The sequence below is a fragment of the Apus apus genome, chromosome 17 (assembly GCF_020740795.1).
Source record: "Apus apus isolate bApuApu2 chromosome 17, bApuApu2.pri.cur, whole genome shotgun sequence".
Classification (NCBI taxonomy): Eukaryota; Metazoa; Chordata; class Aves; order Apodiformes; family Apodidae; genus Apus; species Apus apus.
The window spans coordinates 3355514-3373285 of record NC_067298.1 but is presented as its reverse complement, the minus strand read 5'-3'; the positions used below and the strand labels follow the sequence as shown (position 1 = coordinate 3373285).

The following is a 17772-nucleotide window of genomic DNA, read 5'->3' as shown; positions in this document are numbered from 1 at the left end:
TAGTGAGGTGTGTGCAAATATATATATGTATTTATGGAACTGGATTCCATTTTTGCAAAACCTCTGGCAAAATTCCTATGGAGTTTCAAGGGAACAAGATCAGCCCTTTAATGTTTTAATAGTTTTCTGGCTTCTTATTGGCTAAAGGACAAACCACTTTAAGCAGACTTTTCTGTGAAGTTTAGAGTAAACTTGCTCTGCCTTGAATCAGAAAACACAAATCATAGTTGGAGTCCAGCAAGCTTAGACACTTCAGTAGACTCCCTCACTTCCTTGTAAGAAGATTCATTAAACAGTTGCACTCATATTTTTCTATTTTTTGGGCCCCCCCCACAGGACAGAGTCATACAATAGACTGAAACTGCAGCATTTTGGGGACCAGTTTCTTAGGATGAGCATGGTAACACTTTTTGGTCTCTGTTCCAGCATGGGACTCTGGTCCAGAATATCTCCTGCACCTGCCAGCTCTGTCATGATGTTGTTCCTAGTGAAGCAGGTAAGTTCATTTCATAATTAATAACGAGCAGTAGAAAGTGGATTCTTAGCACAAACAGTTTAACCTTCACGAACAGCATGTTTGTGTAAAAAAATAGTTCTGACATAAAAATTTATGTTTATTAGTCCTGAGAAATGGTGACTGAGAAGCTGTATTAGCAAACTGTGTCATTTATTGCAGTTTTCATCCATTACTGATCTTTCACCCAGTGAACACACTGTTTATATCTGTTTATACAATCTCTTTTCATACCAATATTGATCAGCAATGAATTATATTGATTTTTTTCAGTTTTCCTACCAGATAGCAATACTATTGTGAGTCATGTTTATATTCTGCACTTTTTCCCTTGTTCTAAAAAAAGCCCTTTAGACCCATCCTGGGGGTGAGCACTGAATCTCACATTTCTGCTTTGGTGGTGTTGGTTTCATTCAACACCTCAGCTTCTTCAAATCTATATCCTGCTTCTGCTTTTATTTCTTGTTGAAATCTACTACACCATTCATTTCTCTTTTTGTTCTAAATTCTAAATTCAAAAAATCTGGCAGTTTACTTCTTCATCTATATTGTGTTATAAGTTGGAAGAGTTTTAGGTGTTTAATGACAAAAATGTGTATTTCAGTGTAATTCACTTCAAGGAAATTTTCACAAATGTTTTCAATCTGTATTATTTATTTGTGAATATCAACCTTGATTTAGATTTTTTTTAAATTACTGTGATGTATTAAATTTCAATGAATCTGAATAAAAGTCATATGTAGATTTAGGGTACCTTTCTATGAAATAAATGTGCATGAGAAGAAGTTTTATTGACAGGCTTATTTTAAACTGAATTAATAAGGTATTTCTGTCCACTCCTCCTGCTTTTAGCTGGATTACTAAAGAAGTGGGTCAGCATGTGTGTGTGCTGGTGAGACTGGAATTGTGTTCCCAGCATTTTTATGAAGAACAAATTACCAGGAAACACACAATCTGTATTTTTTTTTGTTGGTTTGGTTTTGGTGTTTTTATTATTATTATTATTTAATAGAAAATATTGCTAATTCTTTTGTATTATTCAAATTTAGAGCTTCTGTCACATCAATGAATATAGAACTGAAACAGCTCTCACATTTGTGAGACCCTCTGAATCTGTAGGGCAGCTCAACCAAAGCACATCAGTGGTAAAAGAAAATCTCCCAATTCCTTCTGGGAGTTCAAAACTGAACAAAAATATAAATCACAGTGAATTACTTTGTTGTAGTGATTCCTGTAACTTCCTTAAATAATAAGCAACATTTCTTTGTCTTTTTTTTAATAAAGTAAAGTTTAAATAAATTACAGTAATAAATCACTATATCCACCTTTTCTAGTAAACACATACATAAATATGAAAAAGATTAATCAGAATAAACCAGGATTGTGGTGGAAAAAAGCTCTTATTTCTAATTTATACCTAAACTGAAGGCTTTTTCTGTCCATAATAGACAGCCTGAATAAACACCATCATTTTACTATTAGCTTAGTCTAAGAAATTAAAAGGATGAATCCTGATTATCCTGTGGCCAATTATGAAAAAAGTAAATTTAAACCAATCTGTTTGCAACCTTGGAGGTTTCTTACTATAATCCACTTCCAAAACAAGAGCTTCAGTCAGTGTCACCTGCTGCACCCAACATGTTTTTAAACAGTGGTGACCTCTTGGTGCAGTTTGTGGGCTCTGAGCAAACCAAATGAATTGAAAGATTCTTTCAGGGAAGTTTGATTAAATTTCAGTATGTGAGTGGGGTTCCAGGCTCACAGGCCTAATCATATCTTTATTAATCAATTATTTTATAAGTTATCCTAATTATATTTCAAATTAAGTTTAGAGGTTAGATGACAGCTCCTAATGTTTTTGTCAGGTGCAGCTTTCATTTTGTATAGAACTTGGTTTGTTTTTTCCATCAGAAAGTCTTAATGGTAGAAAACCAAGCATCTCACAGATCTCAATAGTGACCAAGTATTGGCTGTGTGACTCTGCCTGCAGCTTTGCAGAAGCTGGCAATTAAAAAAGAAGGTGATGTGAAACTGTCGTTGATGCTTGAACTGCTCCTTAGTCTTGTTGAGGGAGCTTCTCCATGTCTGTGTGTCCACCTTGCCTCCAGGAATGGAGCCAAACAAGCAGCCAGGTAGCCACTGTGAGGCTCCCCTTTTATTTCCTTGACTGTTCAATGCTTTTGTTAATTAGCAGCTGAAGTGTTGCCCCTTAAATCAGTCTTCTCTACAAACGTCATCTCCATGACTTTGCCTCTTCACTGACCCAAGAGTGTGTGAAGAATCTCCCCTGCCTCTCAACATTTTGAGGCCTACGTGAGGGAAATGTCAAGATGCTTTTTATTTTGGAAACATGCATTCCTTTTTCGTGGCTGCTGTAAATATTCTCTCCTTATCTTGCAAACCCATCAGAGGAAGAATAATTATAGACTTTCTACTCCCTGGAATTTAAAGTAGGGTGTCTGGAAATTAGCTGAGAGACTGATAGCAGGCACAGCAAAAAAATGCATGAAAGAGTGGTCTCATTTAACAGCTAGCTCATATTCTCCATTGTTCTTGATTGGAAAGTAAATAAATACAATTTTCTTTATTTTTTCCAGCAAACATAGGTTCAAAGAAAAAGATACAAGTGAAGTTCAGAACCATACCTTGCCCAGGTTATCTCAGCCCTTGGCACATCACCAAGCTCAGGACAGCTACATGTGTGAAAGGCAGTTTCCAAAATGGGTCTAGTCCAGACAAAAGGAAATTGATTTTCCTGGGAGAGCTGAAAAGCATCATTTGGTAGAAGAGCTGTTCATTTTTAGAAAACTTCTGTTTAGTCTGATCTCCACAATTTGGTCATTACAATTGGTGACATTTTCAGCCAGTAGTGCATTTCCCCTTTTTGGTGACTACTAGTTCTTTCACTAGTTGCTTGCCTGTGGCCCCTCAAAGCCCTGGTTTCAGAACGCCAGCTGGCACATTAAACAGAGGCTGTTTAGGCTGATGTTCTTTTCCCTGGATAAATCATGATCTGCATAATTAATGATCACTGATACTGAACTGTAAGCAGTGTCCAGCATCACCCTTTCTCTACTGCTCTGATTCTAATTGAGCATTTATTCAACAGCCTCAATCTAACACATCACCAAGCAAATACTCTAAAATGAGCAGCCCTCAAAATTACCACCAAGTGGATTCATAAATTTATCTAGCAGAAACAAACACATGAGAAATATTAGCTCACCTTGGCATAAATTGACTGTAAAAGGCCTGCAAAGACTGGAAAATTAGTGAAGATAAGCACCTATTTTCTACAGTGGAGGAATGAAATGCCAGAGTTTTTGGTGCACCCTCACAGGTCCTAGCAATTAAATGTCTGTGTGGACTTTACACAAGTTGCATAGATTTCTAAGGTAATACCTCACCCTGGCTATACATTCCTTGCTTAGGCAAAAACAGCAACAGAAGACATTTCACTAATGGCTTCATGGAGATGAAAGGGGTCTGTCTTTACCTCCCTGCTTACCTACCTCTCTTCAATTTCTTCTAATGGAAGGAAACTTGTCACTAAAAGACCACAGGGTCCTAATTAATTTTCCTTGTGTCCAGTATTTTCACTCACAGGTCAAAGGATCTCTGCTGGAAAAAACCACTACTGGATGGAATAAATATAAACAAGAATGCTTGAAAATGCTGCAGGAATCAACTGTAGCTACTGGTAAGGAAACAAACAGCAAATAAACCAAAATGTTAAGTAACACTGATGTTTATGCAAATATTCTTTCACTTGCTTTGCAGAAGTGTGTGTATGTTTAGAAGTTCTAAATGTAGCTGTACCTAAACATGCAGACATGCAGTCAGGAAGTTAATGGCTCTTTATCTCCTGAAACATACTAGGTTTCTGTTGGGGAGCACTCAGCTATCTCTCTTGTTCCCTGCATTCTTCTTCCCACACAGTTTTGCCAAAGTATTGCTAAGTATTAGGGAAAACAAAGAGGATATACTCTTCTAGCTTTGGATGGGCAAAACCATTAAAGTTAAGAGAGGAGAACTTCAGCTTATCCTAGGAGAAAGACAGAAATAACCAAGAGACTAGTGCAGCCACTAATGCTTTTTATCTGACTGTAACCTGATTGTGCCGTGTCCATTCTGCATTATCAAATGCTTTATCTTAACCTTAAGTCCTGTGAGTGATATGATACCTGTGAAGCTTAAAACTGGTTTAGTCTGACCTATTATCAGCTCCCTAACCTTTATTGCCCAAAGGCCAAAAGGGAGTCACTATCTAAGAAGCTGGCAGTGGTCTGAGCTGAGAACCAGTGTTGCAAGGGCAGTGAAAGGTGGAATATCTTCAATTTACCAGCAAAAAGTCTGTGGCATGTACCAAAACCAGCTGGAATCTGCCTGTTACGTTTGGACACCAGAGGCTCAGGATGATTTTGAGCAATCCCCTTATCTCATAATGAAGCAAGTCAAGGCTGCTGCTGTTGAGTGGATCCAGGGAAGAAGGGCAGCAGTCATTTCTGCACTGAGCATTGCACAGTGAATGCACAAAGCTGCTCTGCTACATCTTGTAAATACTCTGGAGCAGCTTGCAGGTGGCCCGGAGCAGTTATCGAATGGCTTTTGGGATTGTCCATTGTCTGAACAACTCTTTAGGAAACTTCTGTTTGCTTCTTTCCCCAGGCATACATTGCAATGGAACATTTGATCAATTTGTTTGCTGGCCTTACTCACCCCCAGGAAAAGTGTCTGTTCCTTGTCCTTCATATTTGCCATGGATGGAAAATGGTAACATGAAAGTGGCAACTTTTTGAGTTTGTACAGGGAATTCCACTAAACAAGAGATGGTTCTTCTCCCAGCATCCTTTGAAGTGCCTGAGGACCTTCTTGTCTCCCCTCTTTTCACCTCTGTTCTGAATTGAGGCACAAAATTATTGTCACTATGAAATTGTTTACCCTTTTTCTCCATCTGTGCTTGTTACAGCTCCAGATGAGCTGCCATCAAGCAACGTTTCCAGGATCATGTGTCCATACTGCCAGGCCTTTATTGGCAGTAAGAGATATGGGGTTCAGCTTCTGAGGTTCAACTTCTGATGTCCCCACTGACCTCAGACATGAAGCTCTCTCCCATAAAACTGGCTTAGCCAAACAAAGCAGCAGTCCAAGCAATCAGCCCTCCAGTAGGACCTGCAGCAGGTGGTGTGGTGAACAAACAAGCCTTCCAAGCAGCCTTTACCTGGAGGTTGAGGACGACATCAGACAAACATTACCAGGGTCCCCATACCAAACTGGGCAAATTCTTGATTAGCATAAACTAGGACAATGCAGTGAAACCCAAGAGAGCTTCACTGATTCACACCACCTGCTGATTTGGCTCCAAAACGTGTAAATAAAACACCAGGCACAGGTGCTGCAGGGAAAGATCATTCCCTAACCAAACCATAATCTTCCTCCTCCACTTTTGGCTGCATACTCTGGGCAATGTGCTACCCATACTTGATGGAACTTAAGAGCTTAATGAGGAAGATTAAATAAAGTGAGATGTAGGCTTTTCCTTTGTGGTAACGATGTATTTTTTGTAAATACCAGCTAAACCTAGAAATTTATTTCTGCCAGGTGACATTTCTACTTTGTCCTACATAAATATGAAAAATATCTTGGAAAAGACAACAGAAAAATCTTTTTTATTCCCTTCTTTTTGAGTGGGTTGGGCTGGTGTCTATTGCTGCTGGGTAAGGGAGAAATCTTTCAAACATGTATGAAAAATGAAGCCTTTATTTTGACCTTTGAGACTAAAACTCTGTTTACTTTCAGGAAGTGTAGGAAATGTATACAGAGTCTGCTTGGATGAAGGGACTTGGCAAACCAAGGAAAACTCCACAGACATTTGGCGTGATAGTTCAGAATGTTCTGAGAAAAATCATTTCCAAAAAAATGTAAGTATGTTTTATATTATGCTTTAATACTTTCATCTTCTTAATCCCTTCTTGAGTAACTGATAAAGCATTTCCATTGAATACATGCAAAAGATATTCAGATTTCATTTTGATTACCAAATGGAAAGCTGGCATTTTATTTAGAAGAAGTGGAGGAGGGAAGATTGAGGAGGGGGATTCCTGCTTTAGATGCAAACCAATGTTTTCTGTTCAGAGCCTGGTGTTCATGTGTGCTGAATTTCTCCTAATAAAATTGAAAAGACTGCAGCTTAACAAGCAAGCAATTTCAATTCAAAGCATCCCATAGTCTGCCCCAAATCTCTGTAGTCTGCCAGGGCCAGAAAACTTCATGCCCTGATGCTTCCTGAGCCTTTTAGTAATTAATGAGCCATTAACTGGTCCTGTCAAGCTTAAGTTGCAGCCAGTGCAGCAGTTTCAGGTAGCAGTAACACATGCAGTTTACCTGGTTTCAGCTTCTTGTAGCCTCTTTTGCCAGAGAGTTCAGCTTAAAATTAAACGTCTTAGGTAAGCACTGTTACTATTTCTTGTTTTTTACTTTTTAGTATTTTATTTGGTGAACACTTTTACTTTAGTGAGTAACATTACTTGATTGAGAACTTAATTAATCACTATCAGTTCAGGATTCCCATGTACTACTAAGTTTTTACTAAACTCTGTATATAAACTTTCAAACTTACAGTGTATTTATACAAGTGTGATAAATATGAAGTACTGAGAGTTTTCCATGGCTTGTTGTCCATTCTAGATTGCAAACCTGGGGGTGGGAGACACACAATTAGTCTTGTGTGACAGCAGATGATTTCTAAGAAAGCTTTACCCAGCTTTCCTACCAACACTAAATGTGGTTTTGTACCTGTTTGTTCTATTTAGTGGAAAACCCCGGGATGGTGGGAATAACCCACAGCTAGTATCCAAATGCATTGGAGGAATCAGCAGATTTCATTTGCTTGGGTATTGAAAAATAGTTACAGCCAAGGTGATAACTCAAGCTTTTTATGAGGGTCATGCCAGTGTGAATGTTTCCATGAAGCAGGATGACTAATTTGCTGTGTCAGGGGAATCTGATGCACCCACACTGCTCTTCCTGGGCACTTCCACCCCCTCCAAGAGAGAATCTACTACCAGGCACAGCTATCTAGTTAGTACTCATTAGCATAAACTGATTAGAGAGAACTACTAGCAGGAAGACAGTGCTAAATGCCTGTCAGGAAGGCACTTGACAAAGAAAAAGGCAAAATCACTGAGGAAAAGACCAATTCCAATAAAATATTTCAAGGTCAAATAGGGATCTTGGAAGCCACATATCCCAAATCTTGACCTCCTCTCTGCAGAGAAGCTTTTCTTGAGCTGGAAAAGCAGTATGAAGAGATGAGAGGTCGATAAAAGCAGCTACATGGAAAAACTTTGCAAGAAAAAATGCTCAATGAAGCAAAGTGGAAAGGCATTGTGAGTGCCCCCTCCCCTTCTCCCTCTGGGGTTTGTTAATCAGGCAAAGACTCTGATTTCATAATTTTTATTTATTTATTTGTTTTCTTTGAACCCTGAGGCAGAAGTCAGTTTCAATAACTAAATGGAGCTGACTCTCAAAATTGTACAGACACAACTGATCTGTAACTGTGTCCCCAGGCTGCACACATGCACGGACAGGTCGAGTTGACCTCTGCAGTTATTGAACCACTAGGATCCATTCGGTGGGTGTAACCGTGGCAATGATGAGCTGGAAATCAGGCTACAAAGGGAGTTTGTGCAGGAGCAATTTGGAAACGAGGCCTTTGAATTTCAAAAGAAAATAAGGCTGTTTGCAAGTGTCTCTGTCATGCAATGATTTCATGAAGCAGTGCAGGGAGCAGGCATCACAAACCTCCCCTGGCTGCTCTCCTGCTCTGCCCACCTGCTTGATCTATAACACATTTTCCTTCTTTGTTCCTAGGAAGAAGAACATAAATTACTTTCCACATTGCAGCTGTTGTACACCATAGGATATTATTTTTCTCTCATCTCACTTGTATTAGCTCTCCTTATACTTTTTTTACTCAGGTTAGTACAAATTTACATCCCTTTTAAAAAGCATAGACCCCAGAATGCACTTTCTTTTTCATGTAATGGAATTTATTACTTAGCTTCAGATAAAAATATCTCATCTTTTCCTAAGAAGCCTTATAAAAGCAATTCCTAAGCAAAAAAAATCCATTGATGGCAACAGTAGGAATACAGCAATATTATTTTATTTCTGTTAAAGAAAATATATTGCAGAGAATCCATGCATTGTTTTTTTCTCCCACAGAAAACTTCACTGCACAAGAAACTATATTCATATGAATTTATTTGCCTCTTTTATCTTGCGTGCCACTGCAGTTCTTATAAAAGACACTGTATACTACAAGATTTACTCCAAAAGACCAAATGATGAAACTGGATGGATATTATACCTCAGTCCTGAGGTAACTTGTTAGTAAATGTGTGCTGCTAGTGACTCGAACCATTTCAGAAATTTACCCCATGTTTGAGGTGCTTGTTTGTTGTGCTCTGAGTGCTGAAATTTTGCTGATAAGACTTGGGGTAATCAAGAAAAAAAAATCAGATTGGATAAATTATAATAGATGAGCTTTATATGGAGCCTTGTATAGAAGTGACAGATTAATCTGTAGTTACATTTAGAAACACCCATTCAAGCAGAACACCCTGCCCCTGCAGGCTTTGGGAGGAAATCTACACATTTATTCAACATTTGCAGCACTGTATTTATTCAGTCTTGGTGTGCATGGCACAAAGCAAAGCACACATACATACCTTGCTTTGAAGACAGTGTTATTGAACCATGTTATTTGCTGTGAATGATAAGAAAAGCTTAAAGGATGTATTAGGAAAACATGCAACTTGCTTTACACTTGTTTAGGTACTGGAATATACACACTTCTCATCATTTGCAACCACTGAATATGTTGGATATAATTGGGTAAATTTCATGATGTTGCATGGCTGCAGTTTGCCCATGTCAGGAAGGGAGATGACCTGCAAGATGTTAATGGTGACTGTTATTTTATAGCTCACCAGCAAAAATTCTGTTATGCAGATAACGACACAGAACATGCAGCCCAGCCTACACTGTCACTGCCTTTTCCTACTTGTCACCTCCTCTCAAACTCTCTGACAATGTAGAAGCCTTCTAAATTGTTGCACTCCAGCCTCCCCAGGCAGCAAGGGGAGTCCTGTGAGATCTGACCAACCAAGTTCTAACACAACCACGTTGTGCTAGTTTGAAAACGGTCGCTAAAGTAACAAAAGAGGATTTGTCAGAGCTTTTCTACATGATTTTATGCATCAACAATGATTTCTGGCCTTTCATTTCTACAGATTGTAATCATATGCAGGACTGCCCAGTTTTTCATGCATTACTTTGTTGGGGCAAATTATTTTTGGCTGTTAGTAGAAGGAATTTATCTGCACACGTTATTGATCACTGTTGTGCTCTCTGAAAGAAGACTGCTGCAGACATATATTGTGATAGGGTGGGGTAAGTACATAACAATTTCCATGGTTTTTACTCCATGATACTTTTTTGAGTTAGTGGTGGATACTTTGCAATGAAGAAAGAAAAATCTGACCACTCGTTTGTTGTTTGTTTGTAATATCTAATCTTAATCTCCCCTCTTTCAATTTGAAACCCTTCCCCCTGCTCCCATCCCTCCCTGCCCCTCCCCAGCTTTCCTGGAGCCCCTTCAGGCACTGGAAGGTGCTCTAAGGTCTCCCTGGAGCCTTCTCTTCTCCAGGCTGAACAGCCCCAATTCTCAGAGTTGTTCACAGAATCATTTTGGTTGGAAAAGATTTGTAAGATTTTCTAGTCCAACCATTAACCTAACTCTTCCAGGTCCTGTGCTAAACAGGGGGGGATCCAGGAAAGGTAAGCCAGGAAAACAAGCCTTAGTCAGTTCTTTTAGCTAGACAGAACTCCATGCCTCCACTGAAACACTCTAAGGTCCAACAACAAAAAAATAATGATAACAACAGCTGCCTTAAGCAGCTGGTGAGGCCTCAGGTACCGATTGTTTTGAATTCTCAGGCCAGGAATCTAGGTCTGGACAGACCAGCAATGCATGGGTGTGGGTGTATATATGTATATACCAGTCTGAAAAGGTAAGATTCAGCTATGCAATTGAATTTCATTTTATATTTGAACTACAAATGGGGAAAGTCAGGATCATGTTGGGTTTAGTACAGTTCTAAATGGAAGACTGAAAAGCGTGTGCCTTGGCACGTGTCACTGTGTCACACACTGCTGTGACATATCTGTGTTTTGTATGAGCTGTTCTGCAGGCTTGACTGTAATTGACTCCTTTTCTTTCCAGTTGTTCCTATCCTGTTTGTGGGCCCTTGGGGAATAAGCAGATCAAAACTGGAAAACACAGGGTAGGTTACTAAACAAAATGTGCCTTAAAATACTGGCTTTGTGTTTGCTTCATTTTTCTGGAAGCCCTTTACAGTAATTTACACAAGTATTAACTACTAGATGATACTAAAAATTAAACAGCACCTATTAATACTTGTTACATTTCATAGGTTCATTTCAGTACTTTTACATTAAAAGTACTTCTCATAATCTTTCAGGTGCTGGGGAACAAATGAGCACATGGGAATCTGGTGGATCATCCGAGGACCAATGTTGTTTTCCATTGTGGTAAGAATTGTTTCAACTGTTCCTAATATCATGCAGAAGTGTGATTGTCTTTTGTTACCCTTTTCCTGTGATGACCTAGAGGTGTGTAAATTGTCTGAAGTCTCTCATTTGGAGGGAGCTGATACCAGCCCAGTCACTGCTGCTCTGTGCTCTTTTGCTGTGGTAATAACCTGCTTCTACTGACCTGATCACAACTGCATTCTGCTTATTCAGTGACATGTTTCACAAGTGTTTAATATCAATTTTACATTTCTTCACTAGCTGTGGGAGTAGTTTCATAGCATTTATTGTAAGTAACCTGTATGTATTTTCTTTCAAGGTTAACTTTGGCATCTTCTTAAAAATTCTCAGGATGCTGATTTCCAAACTAAAAGCTCAGCAAATGAGCTTTCATGACTACAAATACAGGTATGTAATTAATTAAAAAATGTCCTAGACCTTTTAATTTTTTTTCTCACAACATCAGAAGGTTGGCAGTTTGCCCTTGCAGATTATACATTTACCCACCACCATCAAGTGTCACAGGTACTCAGGGTATGATACAAGAAAGTCATCTGAGAAAACAGGCTCCACAAACATCTTTTCTGAGAGGTAAAGGCAGGTCAGCCCTTGTTTGCTGAGTATTATGGGCATTTTCTCAGGGGCTTTGCAATGTGGTAAGATCTCTGCTCTCAGGTATCCTCCCTGTGCACCTGTGGCACCTACTGAGATATCCTTGAGTGTGGCAAAAGATCCTTCAAAGAAAAGGAGGTGTAGAAGATTCATTCCTAAGTGACATCACTATCTCTGAGCTACATTTTGTCACAGACAGCAGACATTGTTGACTGAAGAACATCCCTGGTTGTCTTGTAGATCCAAATGAGAACATTATCCTTAGCCTGCACTCTTGCAAGCCCTGCTCTGGACTCTCTTGGCCAGAGTCTCAGTGGTACATCATGTCTTATGTAAAGTCCTAGAATTGGCCTTAGCACAAACATCTTTGCACTTTGTGGGAACAGCAAGGGCAGGCAGCTCTCCAAGGACTTAAGGGTGCAGTGAAAACTGCACTTAAATCAACAGAAATCTGAGGCTTTGTGAACTGCTTTCCACATCCCAGCTCTTTCCAGTTCTTCCTGTCTTGAATCAAAGCATTGTGAATGTCTGTTGCTGCAGTCCTGCCTTACAAAGATGGGTTATTTTATTGTCTCCCAGGACTGGGCAGGGGGAGTGGGGATGGCAGTTCCACCAGAAACTTTCTAATAAATTCCAATATTAAAGCCCTAACAAGAAGGTCCAGAAGATCTCAGCTGTCTTCTCCATATTGCTACAGGAAGATGGTTGTGATGATAGTCACAGACAGCAGTGCCTATATTTAAATTGCCAGTGTTTTGTGTCGTAATCTCTTTTGTAATGCTTATAATTTGGCTAAACTTTCAAAGATTCAAGCTATTCCTTACATTGCAAGTTCTCCTCAGGATTCAGTCTCTTTAGAGGTCTCGTCTTTCATTCACACAAACATGTTCCCAGACTTGTTAAAGCAAATTCTCTTCCCTAAAAATTACTCTGTTGACAGAATCCTGTTAAGAGATCCTTTGTGTTCAGCTCTGTAAATGTTCCTGTCACATACCAGCACATGTTTGATGCTGGTGGCCTTCCTGTTCAATTTCTTGTCCCTAACATTTCACCTTAAACCAAAAGCCAAGATTCCCTCCTGTACAGAATTTTCTGATAGTCTGCTCCAAATTTTGAATCTGGGACTTTGTCCTCAAAATGACAACATTACTGATACCAGAGCCCGAATATTGAAGGAATATTTCTGGAGTAAATTCTTTGTGTATGAATTTTTGATTGTTGCACCAAGGATGCTGAAAAAATGTGTTTTCTTTTTAAGATTAGCAAGATCTACACTTGTGCTGATTCCATTGTTGGGGATCCATGAATTTGTATTTACCTTCATCACTGATGAACAGGTGGAAGGACTTTCAAGACACATCAGACTTTTCATTCAGCTGACAATGAGCTCATTTCATGTAAGTACTGGTTTTGCAAGTATTGTTTTTAGGGGTCATAAATCCACGTATTTATGTTGCTTAACTACAGATACCACAGATACCACAGATGTATAGTATTCTTATTTAATATTATGCTCCAACCTGCCTCTGTACAAAGAAAAGACAAGCCAGATTGTACCAGGAGGTGCTGTCTGCTTCAGTCTGTGTTCTGCAGAGTTGCTGAGTAAGGACTTACCTGTTAGCAAAGTTGTCCTTTACCCTTATCTTCTTGCCTTGACTTTCTTGGTGAGACAGGACAGCAGTTCCCAGGTCTCCTTTCTTCAATGAAGTACCCAGCAATATCTGTGGCTAGAAGTCCTTACTACTCATTAACTCACTACTCTGACACATCTGCCCTCTGCTGCAGTCTGAGACATTAAATCATCAAAGCATTATTCCACTTTTCCCACAATTTTTGATGCTCCTTGTTTTTAACCTGTGCATTTGCACCATTGCTCTGGTGTGTCTATGGATCAGTGCTTTGACACTGTTAGTGAGGACCTAGTGCACAAATTCCACCACAGCTTGAGGGGAAAAATGTCCCTGCAGGCAGAAGGGAGTTCATGCAGAGCCACCACCCTAAGGGTGCTGAAGCACACATTCCTCAGACATATCCTTACTTGGAGAGGTTGCAGGGACTAGGTGTTATTTTAAGAAACACAGAATCATTTTAAGTAAAAATTTGATTTACTGGATTGTACAGAGAAAACTGATAAAGATAGCTCAGTCATCCCTGGTAGAAAACACAAGCTTCATTCCTTGCAGAGAAATATGCACGTGCTCAGCTACATGGCACACTTCAGGAGCAAAACTGCTTTTCAGAATACCCAAAGATCTTGGACAATGTTTCTAGCAGATTCTCTTCTTTAGCTACAGCATCATTTGTGAAGGGATTAGCAAAAAAAAAAAAAGCATGTAAACCCTCCACAATTATATTTGTTTCATCTGCAAATCTTCTCAGTAGTTTTAAAGAGCAGTTAAACTGTTTTTGTTAAAGAAAAACAATTACCTCTGGGATCTCAGCTGGAGGTTTTAACTGAAACATTTTCAAGGAGCACACTAGTACATTCTCAATACAAGTTCTGCTGCAGATATATGATCCTTCTTTGCTTTAGAAAGTGGAGCAATCTAAACATCTTGGCTCACTGGTGCATGCAAACTGTTAGCTACAGGACAATCAACTGGTTTCTGGTTGATAAAACCCAGCTATTTAATGAGAAATGTATCATGTTGCCATTGCCAATAGAACTGAAAAACAGTTGTGTGTTTTCTGCTTACATCTGTCCTTTCCTCTTGGTTATTGTGATAATGAACATTTCTTCTGGATTTCTGGTTCCTCTCTTTTCCCCTCACACTCTGAATGTTTTAAAAATGTATGTCTTAGAAATCATGGGGGAAGATTTCTAAGTATGAAGTTCCATGTATTGCAAAAAAAATTAATAAGAGGAAGCATTAAAGAAATCAGAATATAAAATGAACATAAAAGATGAATAATCAACTGAATTTTCTACCTTCTGGTGAGATTTTACAGTCTTTCCCTGCATATTCTGATTTTGCAGCAGCTGAACAAATAAGGAGGAGAATAATGGAAAGAGCAATTTCAGGGTTGGTTTAAAACAAGTTTTATCTCTAGGATTGAATTTTTAAAGGTGTTTATTTAAATCAATTTCAAAGGAAAAATAATTCAGAATAGCCTAACACTTAAGACAGCTGAGTCTTTAAGTAGCACTAATCACTAATTTTTAAAAAGCCCCCAGATGGATAACTCTCTGTAGTCTCATTTGCAAATTCAAACAAGCACATGAATAGTGTGACACCTCAGGCTGCATTTTTTGTTTTACCATGTTCAGAAGTTGCAGCAGTCCCAGCATAACAGCAGTAGTTTGAAAAAAATAAAAGTATATTCCGTGGTAGCAAAATGAAGATGACATGGAAGATCAAACTGGGTTGTGGAGTTCCTGGTTTTCAGCTTCTGCACAAAATGTGCCCAAAGGCACCAAATGAGAACAGGTTAATTCAATCATAGGTCACTCAATAATAAGAACATAGAGGCAACAAAATTCCTTTTTGAAAATTAAGAAGCATTGTTTATACTTACAGCACTAGTCCCATCTTTAAACTAAAACTTCAGGCATTTCCTGCAAACTCTTTCACTTTTTCCTCTTTCTTTTACAGGGTTTTTTTGTGGCAGTTCTGTATTGCTTTGCTAATGGAGAGGTAAGAGACAATGCTGTGAGAAAATGTTGGAGTTGGTTAGTAAAGTATCCTAATGACACCAAGAAGGATGAACACAGTGACCAGCTCTGCTCTTCTGGAGCACGTGTGCATTCTTCTGAGCTGATATGATTGTTTTGGATGAAGAGAACTGCAAGACCTCTCAGAGGTTTGGGATTCAACTGTAAAGTATTTCCATTGAAGCCTGAGTGGCTACAGCACTGTGGGGGGGATGGATAATCCGGGGGTGTCTGAAATACCAGTCGAGGGTTATGGTCAACCACCTCAACCCTTTAGTCTGCTGGAATCCCAGACTTCATGTTTGGCCAGACTAAAATCCACGTGAAGCAACCAAATTTGAGGTGCTTTAGTATCTTAGTCAGCAACATTTTTTTAAAAAGTAATTGCACACATGCACTGCTCAGGACACCCCTAAACTGGATGTAAGGGGGACTCTTTGTCTGGAAGTTGTCTCCTGCTATGTCTCAAGGGACAAGTGGGAGTTCAATCTGCTCCATGCCAGGATTTAGACAGGTGGCTCTTGTGCAAGGTAGTGGCAGCAGAGAAAGCTAACCTGCCCAGTGTAGGATGAAGACTGAATTCAGATCAGGTTGCTCATGGTTTTGTCCAGCTGAGCTTGGAACCCCCACGTGGACAGAGGTTCCACCATCTCTGGTTCTCTGATCAGGTGTTTCACTGTACTCAGGGGGAAACATCTCCATATGTTCTGTTAGAACTTATCCTATTCATTTCAGTTTATGATCACTGTCTGTGTCCCTACCAATCACCTCTGTAGAGTGCCTGGCTCCATCTCCTCCATCATGTCCTCATAGGCAGTATTTAGGCCTTCATTGTGAGGGAGGCCCCTTCATTCAGCCTCTCCTCATAGGGTAAGTGCTCCAGCCTCAATTCCTGCTGATAAGTTCAAGCTTATCAATGCAGTTCTTGTACTGGGGGCCCAGGGCTACCCTGACAGTTACTGAATGAAGGAGAACAATCACTTTTCTTGATCTATGGACTGTGCTCCTGGCCATACAACCCAGTGTCACCATCACACCTGCATGCTGCCTTTGCTTTATTGCACTGCCTTGCTCCAAGCTACCTCAGAAGATGATGCTGTGCAGGTTGTGTCATTAATCTCATTGAATTTTAAATGCTTTCTAAGTTGAATCTCACGGGCTGTACTTCCCTATTGTTTGGTTTGGGTACAGACATCTTGCAATAAACAAGCACATATCTGGTGTCAGTAGCACTTAAGAGCCTGACACAGCCAGCTGGTGTGGTCCACACTACACTGACACACCTACAGGGATCTGAACACCTTCTTAAAGGCACCAGTGAAACAAACAAGATGGGCTTTACAGAAAAGCTAGGCTTGCATGTTCCTCATTTTTAACAAGGAGACCTGGAGCTATTCATAGAAAGAGCTGGCACTTGTCTGCAGTACAAGAGTACTTGTGTGACATTTGAGAAGGTCACAGACCTGCTAGCATGGCTCATCAGCAGTTAAAAGTTGCTCTTTTGGCCTTCAGCCTCCTGGTCCCTCAGAACCCTCAGCCCAAGGGCAGCTGGTCAGATCCAGGACAGGCTGAGGTCCTGCCCTCTGTCTGCAGCAGGGCTGGGGGGGCAGGCAGCAGGACACTCAGTGCTGAGCATTGAAGACAGACTGCCAGACAAAAAGCTTTATCAAAACAGACCATCTGCATGGTCCTCATTTCCACAGCCCTTGGGCCTTCCTCCTCCTCCTTCTTCAGACTGTAAACAAGAAAGCCACTTGAGCTCTCCCACACACACTATGAGGATCACAGTGTGTCAGATATTCAGGGGCTAGGAAGAAACTTTCCTAATGAAAGTGCAGAAGGTGGACGCTTAAAATGGGCTTAGCAAAAAAGTCTGTTCCTACCCTCCAAGGACCTTCCCAGGTGAGAGGGGCACCCCAAAGGGGCAGGAGGCTCAGCACTTCCACACACCCTCTCGTTGTACACCTAGCATTTGGGTTCATGAACTGCAGGGTGGTCACAAGACATCACTGTGGACAGACTTCTTTTCTTCTCCCAGGTGAAAGCAGAGCTCCAGAAGCAGTGGTCCCGCTTCCTGCTGGCATATCCCTTTGGCTGCAGGCTCTGCTTTCTTGGGGAAAACATAAAATACCTCAGGAAATATTCACAGAAACGAAGAAAACAGCACCTTGGCAGCAAACACCACTTGTGCCTGGAGGCAAGTGAGCCCTGGGACATGCAGCTCCAGCAGGTGCTGGAGAAGCAGAGGACAGATCTCAGCCCAGAGCCAGGCTGTGCTCTCCAGTCTCATCCACGGGCCAGCATGTCAGACAGCAGTGAAGGAGAAGTCACCACTGGAGAGACAACTGAGGAAGTCTTTGAAGAAAGTGAGATTTAG

The 17772-nt window shown here is 40.2% G+C and overlaps 1 protein-coding gene across 1 annotated transcript; it reads left to right on the top strand.

Moving 5' to 3' along the window:
• The first annotated feature begins 391 nt into the window (after positions 1–391).
• On the top strand, positions 392–17772 carry GLP2R (glucagon like peptide 2 receptor). The gene is made up of 14 exons (XM_051634688.1): positions 392–496; positions 4121–4214; positions 5183–5287; positions 6314–6439; positions 8391–8493; positions 8741–8897; positions 9811–9970; positions 10803–10863; positions 11062–11131; positions 11451–11539; positions 13002–13140; positions 15337–15378; positions 17434–17625; positions 17680–17772. Exons 1-14 carry the CDS (start codon positions 392–394, stop codon positions 17770–17772), a joined length of 1536 nt encoding a protein of 511 aa, XP_051490648.1.

Bases quoted from the DNA above. Each gene is read 5' to 3' on its own strand.
- GLP2R (XM_051634688.1), top strand. From the start codon at position 392: ATGAGCATGGTAACACTTTTTGGTCTCTGTTCCAGCATGGGACTCTGG. The intron at 6,440-8,390 runs GTATGTTTTATA...GTTCCTAGGAAG, and splicing joins TCATTTCCAAAAAAATGTAA to AAGAACATAAATTACTTTCC. The intron at 17,626-17,679 runs GTGCTGGAGAAG...TGTGCTCTCCAG, and splicing joins GGGACATGCAGCTCCAGCAG to TCTCATCCACGGGCCAGCAT.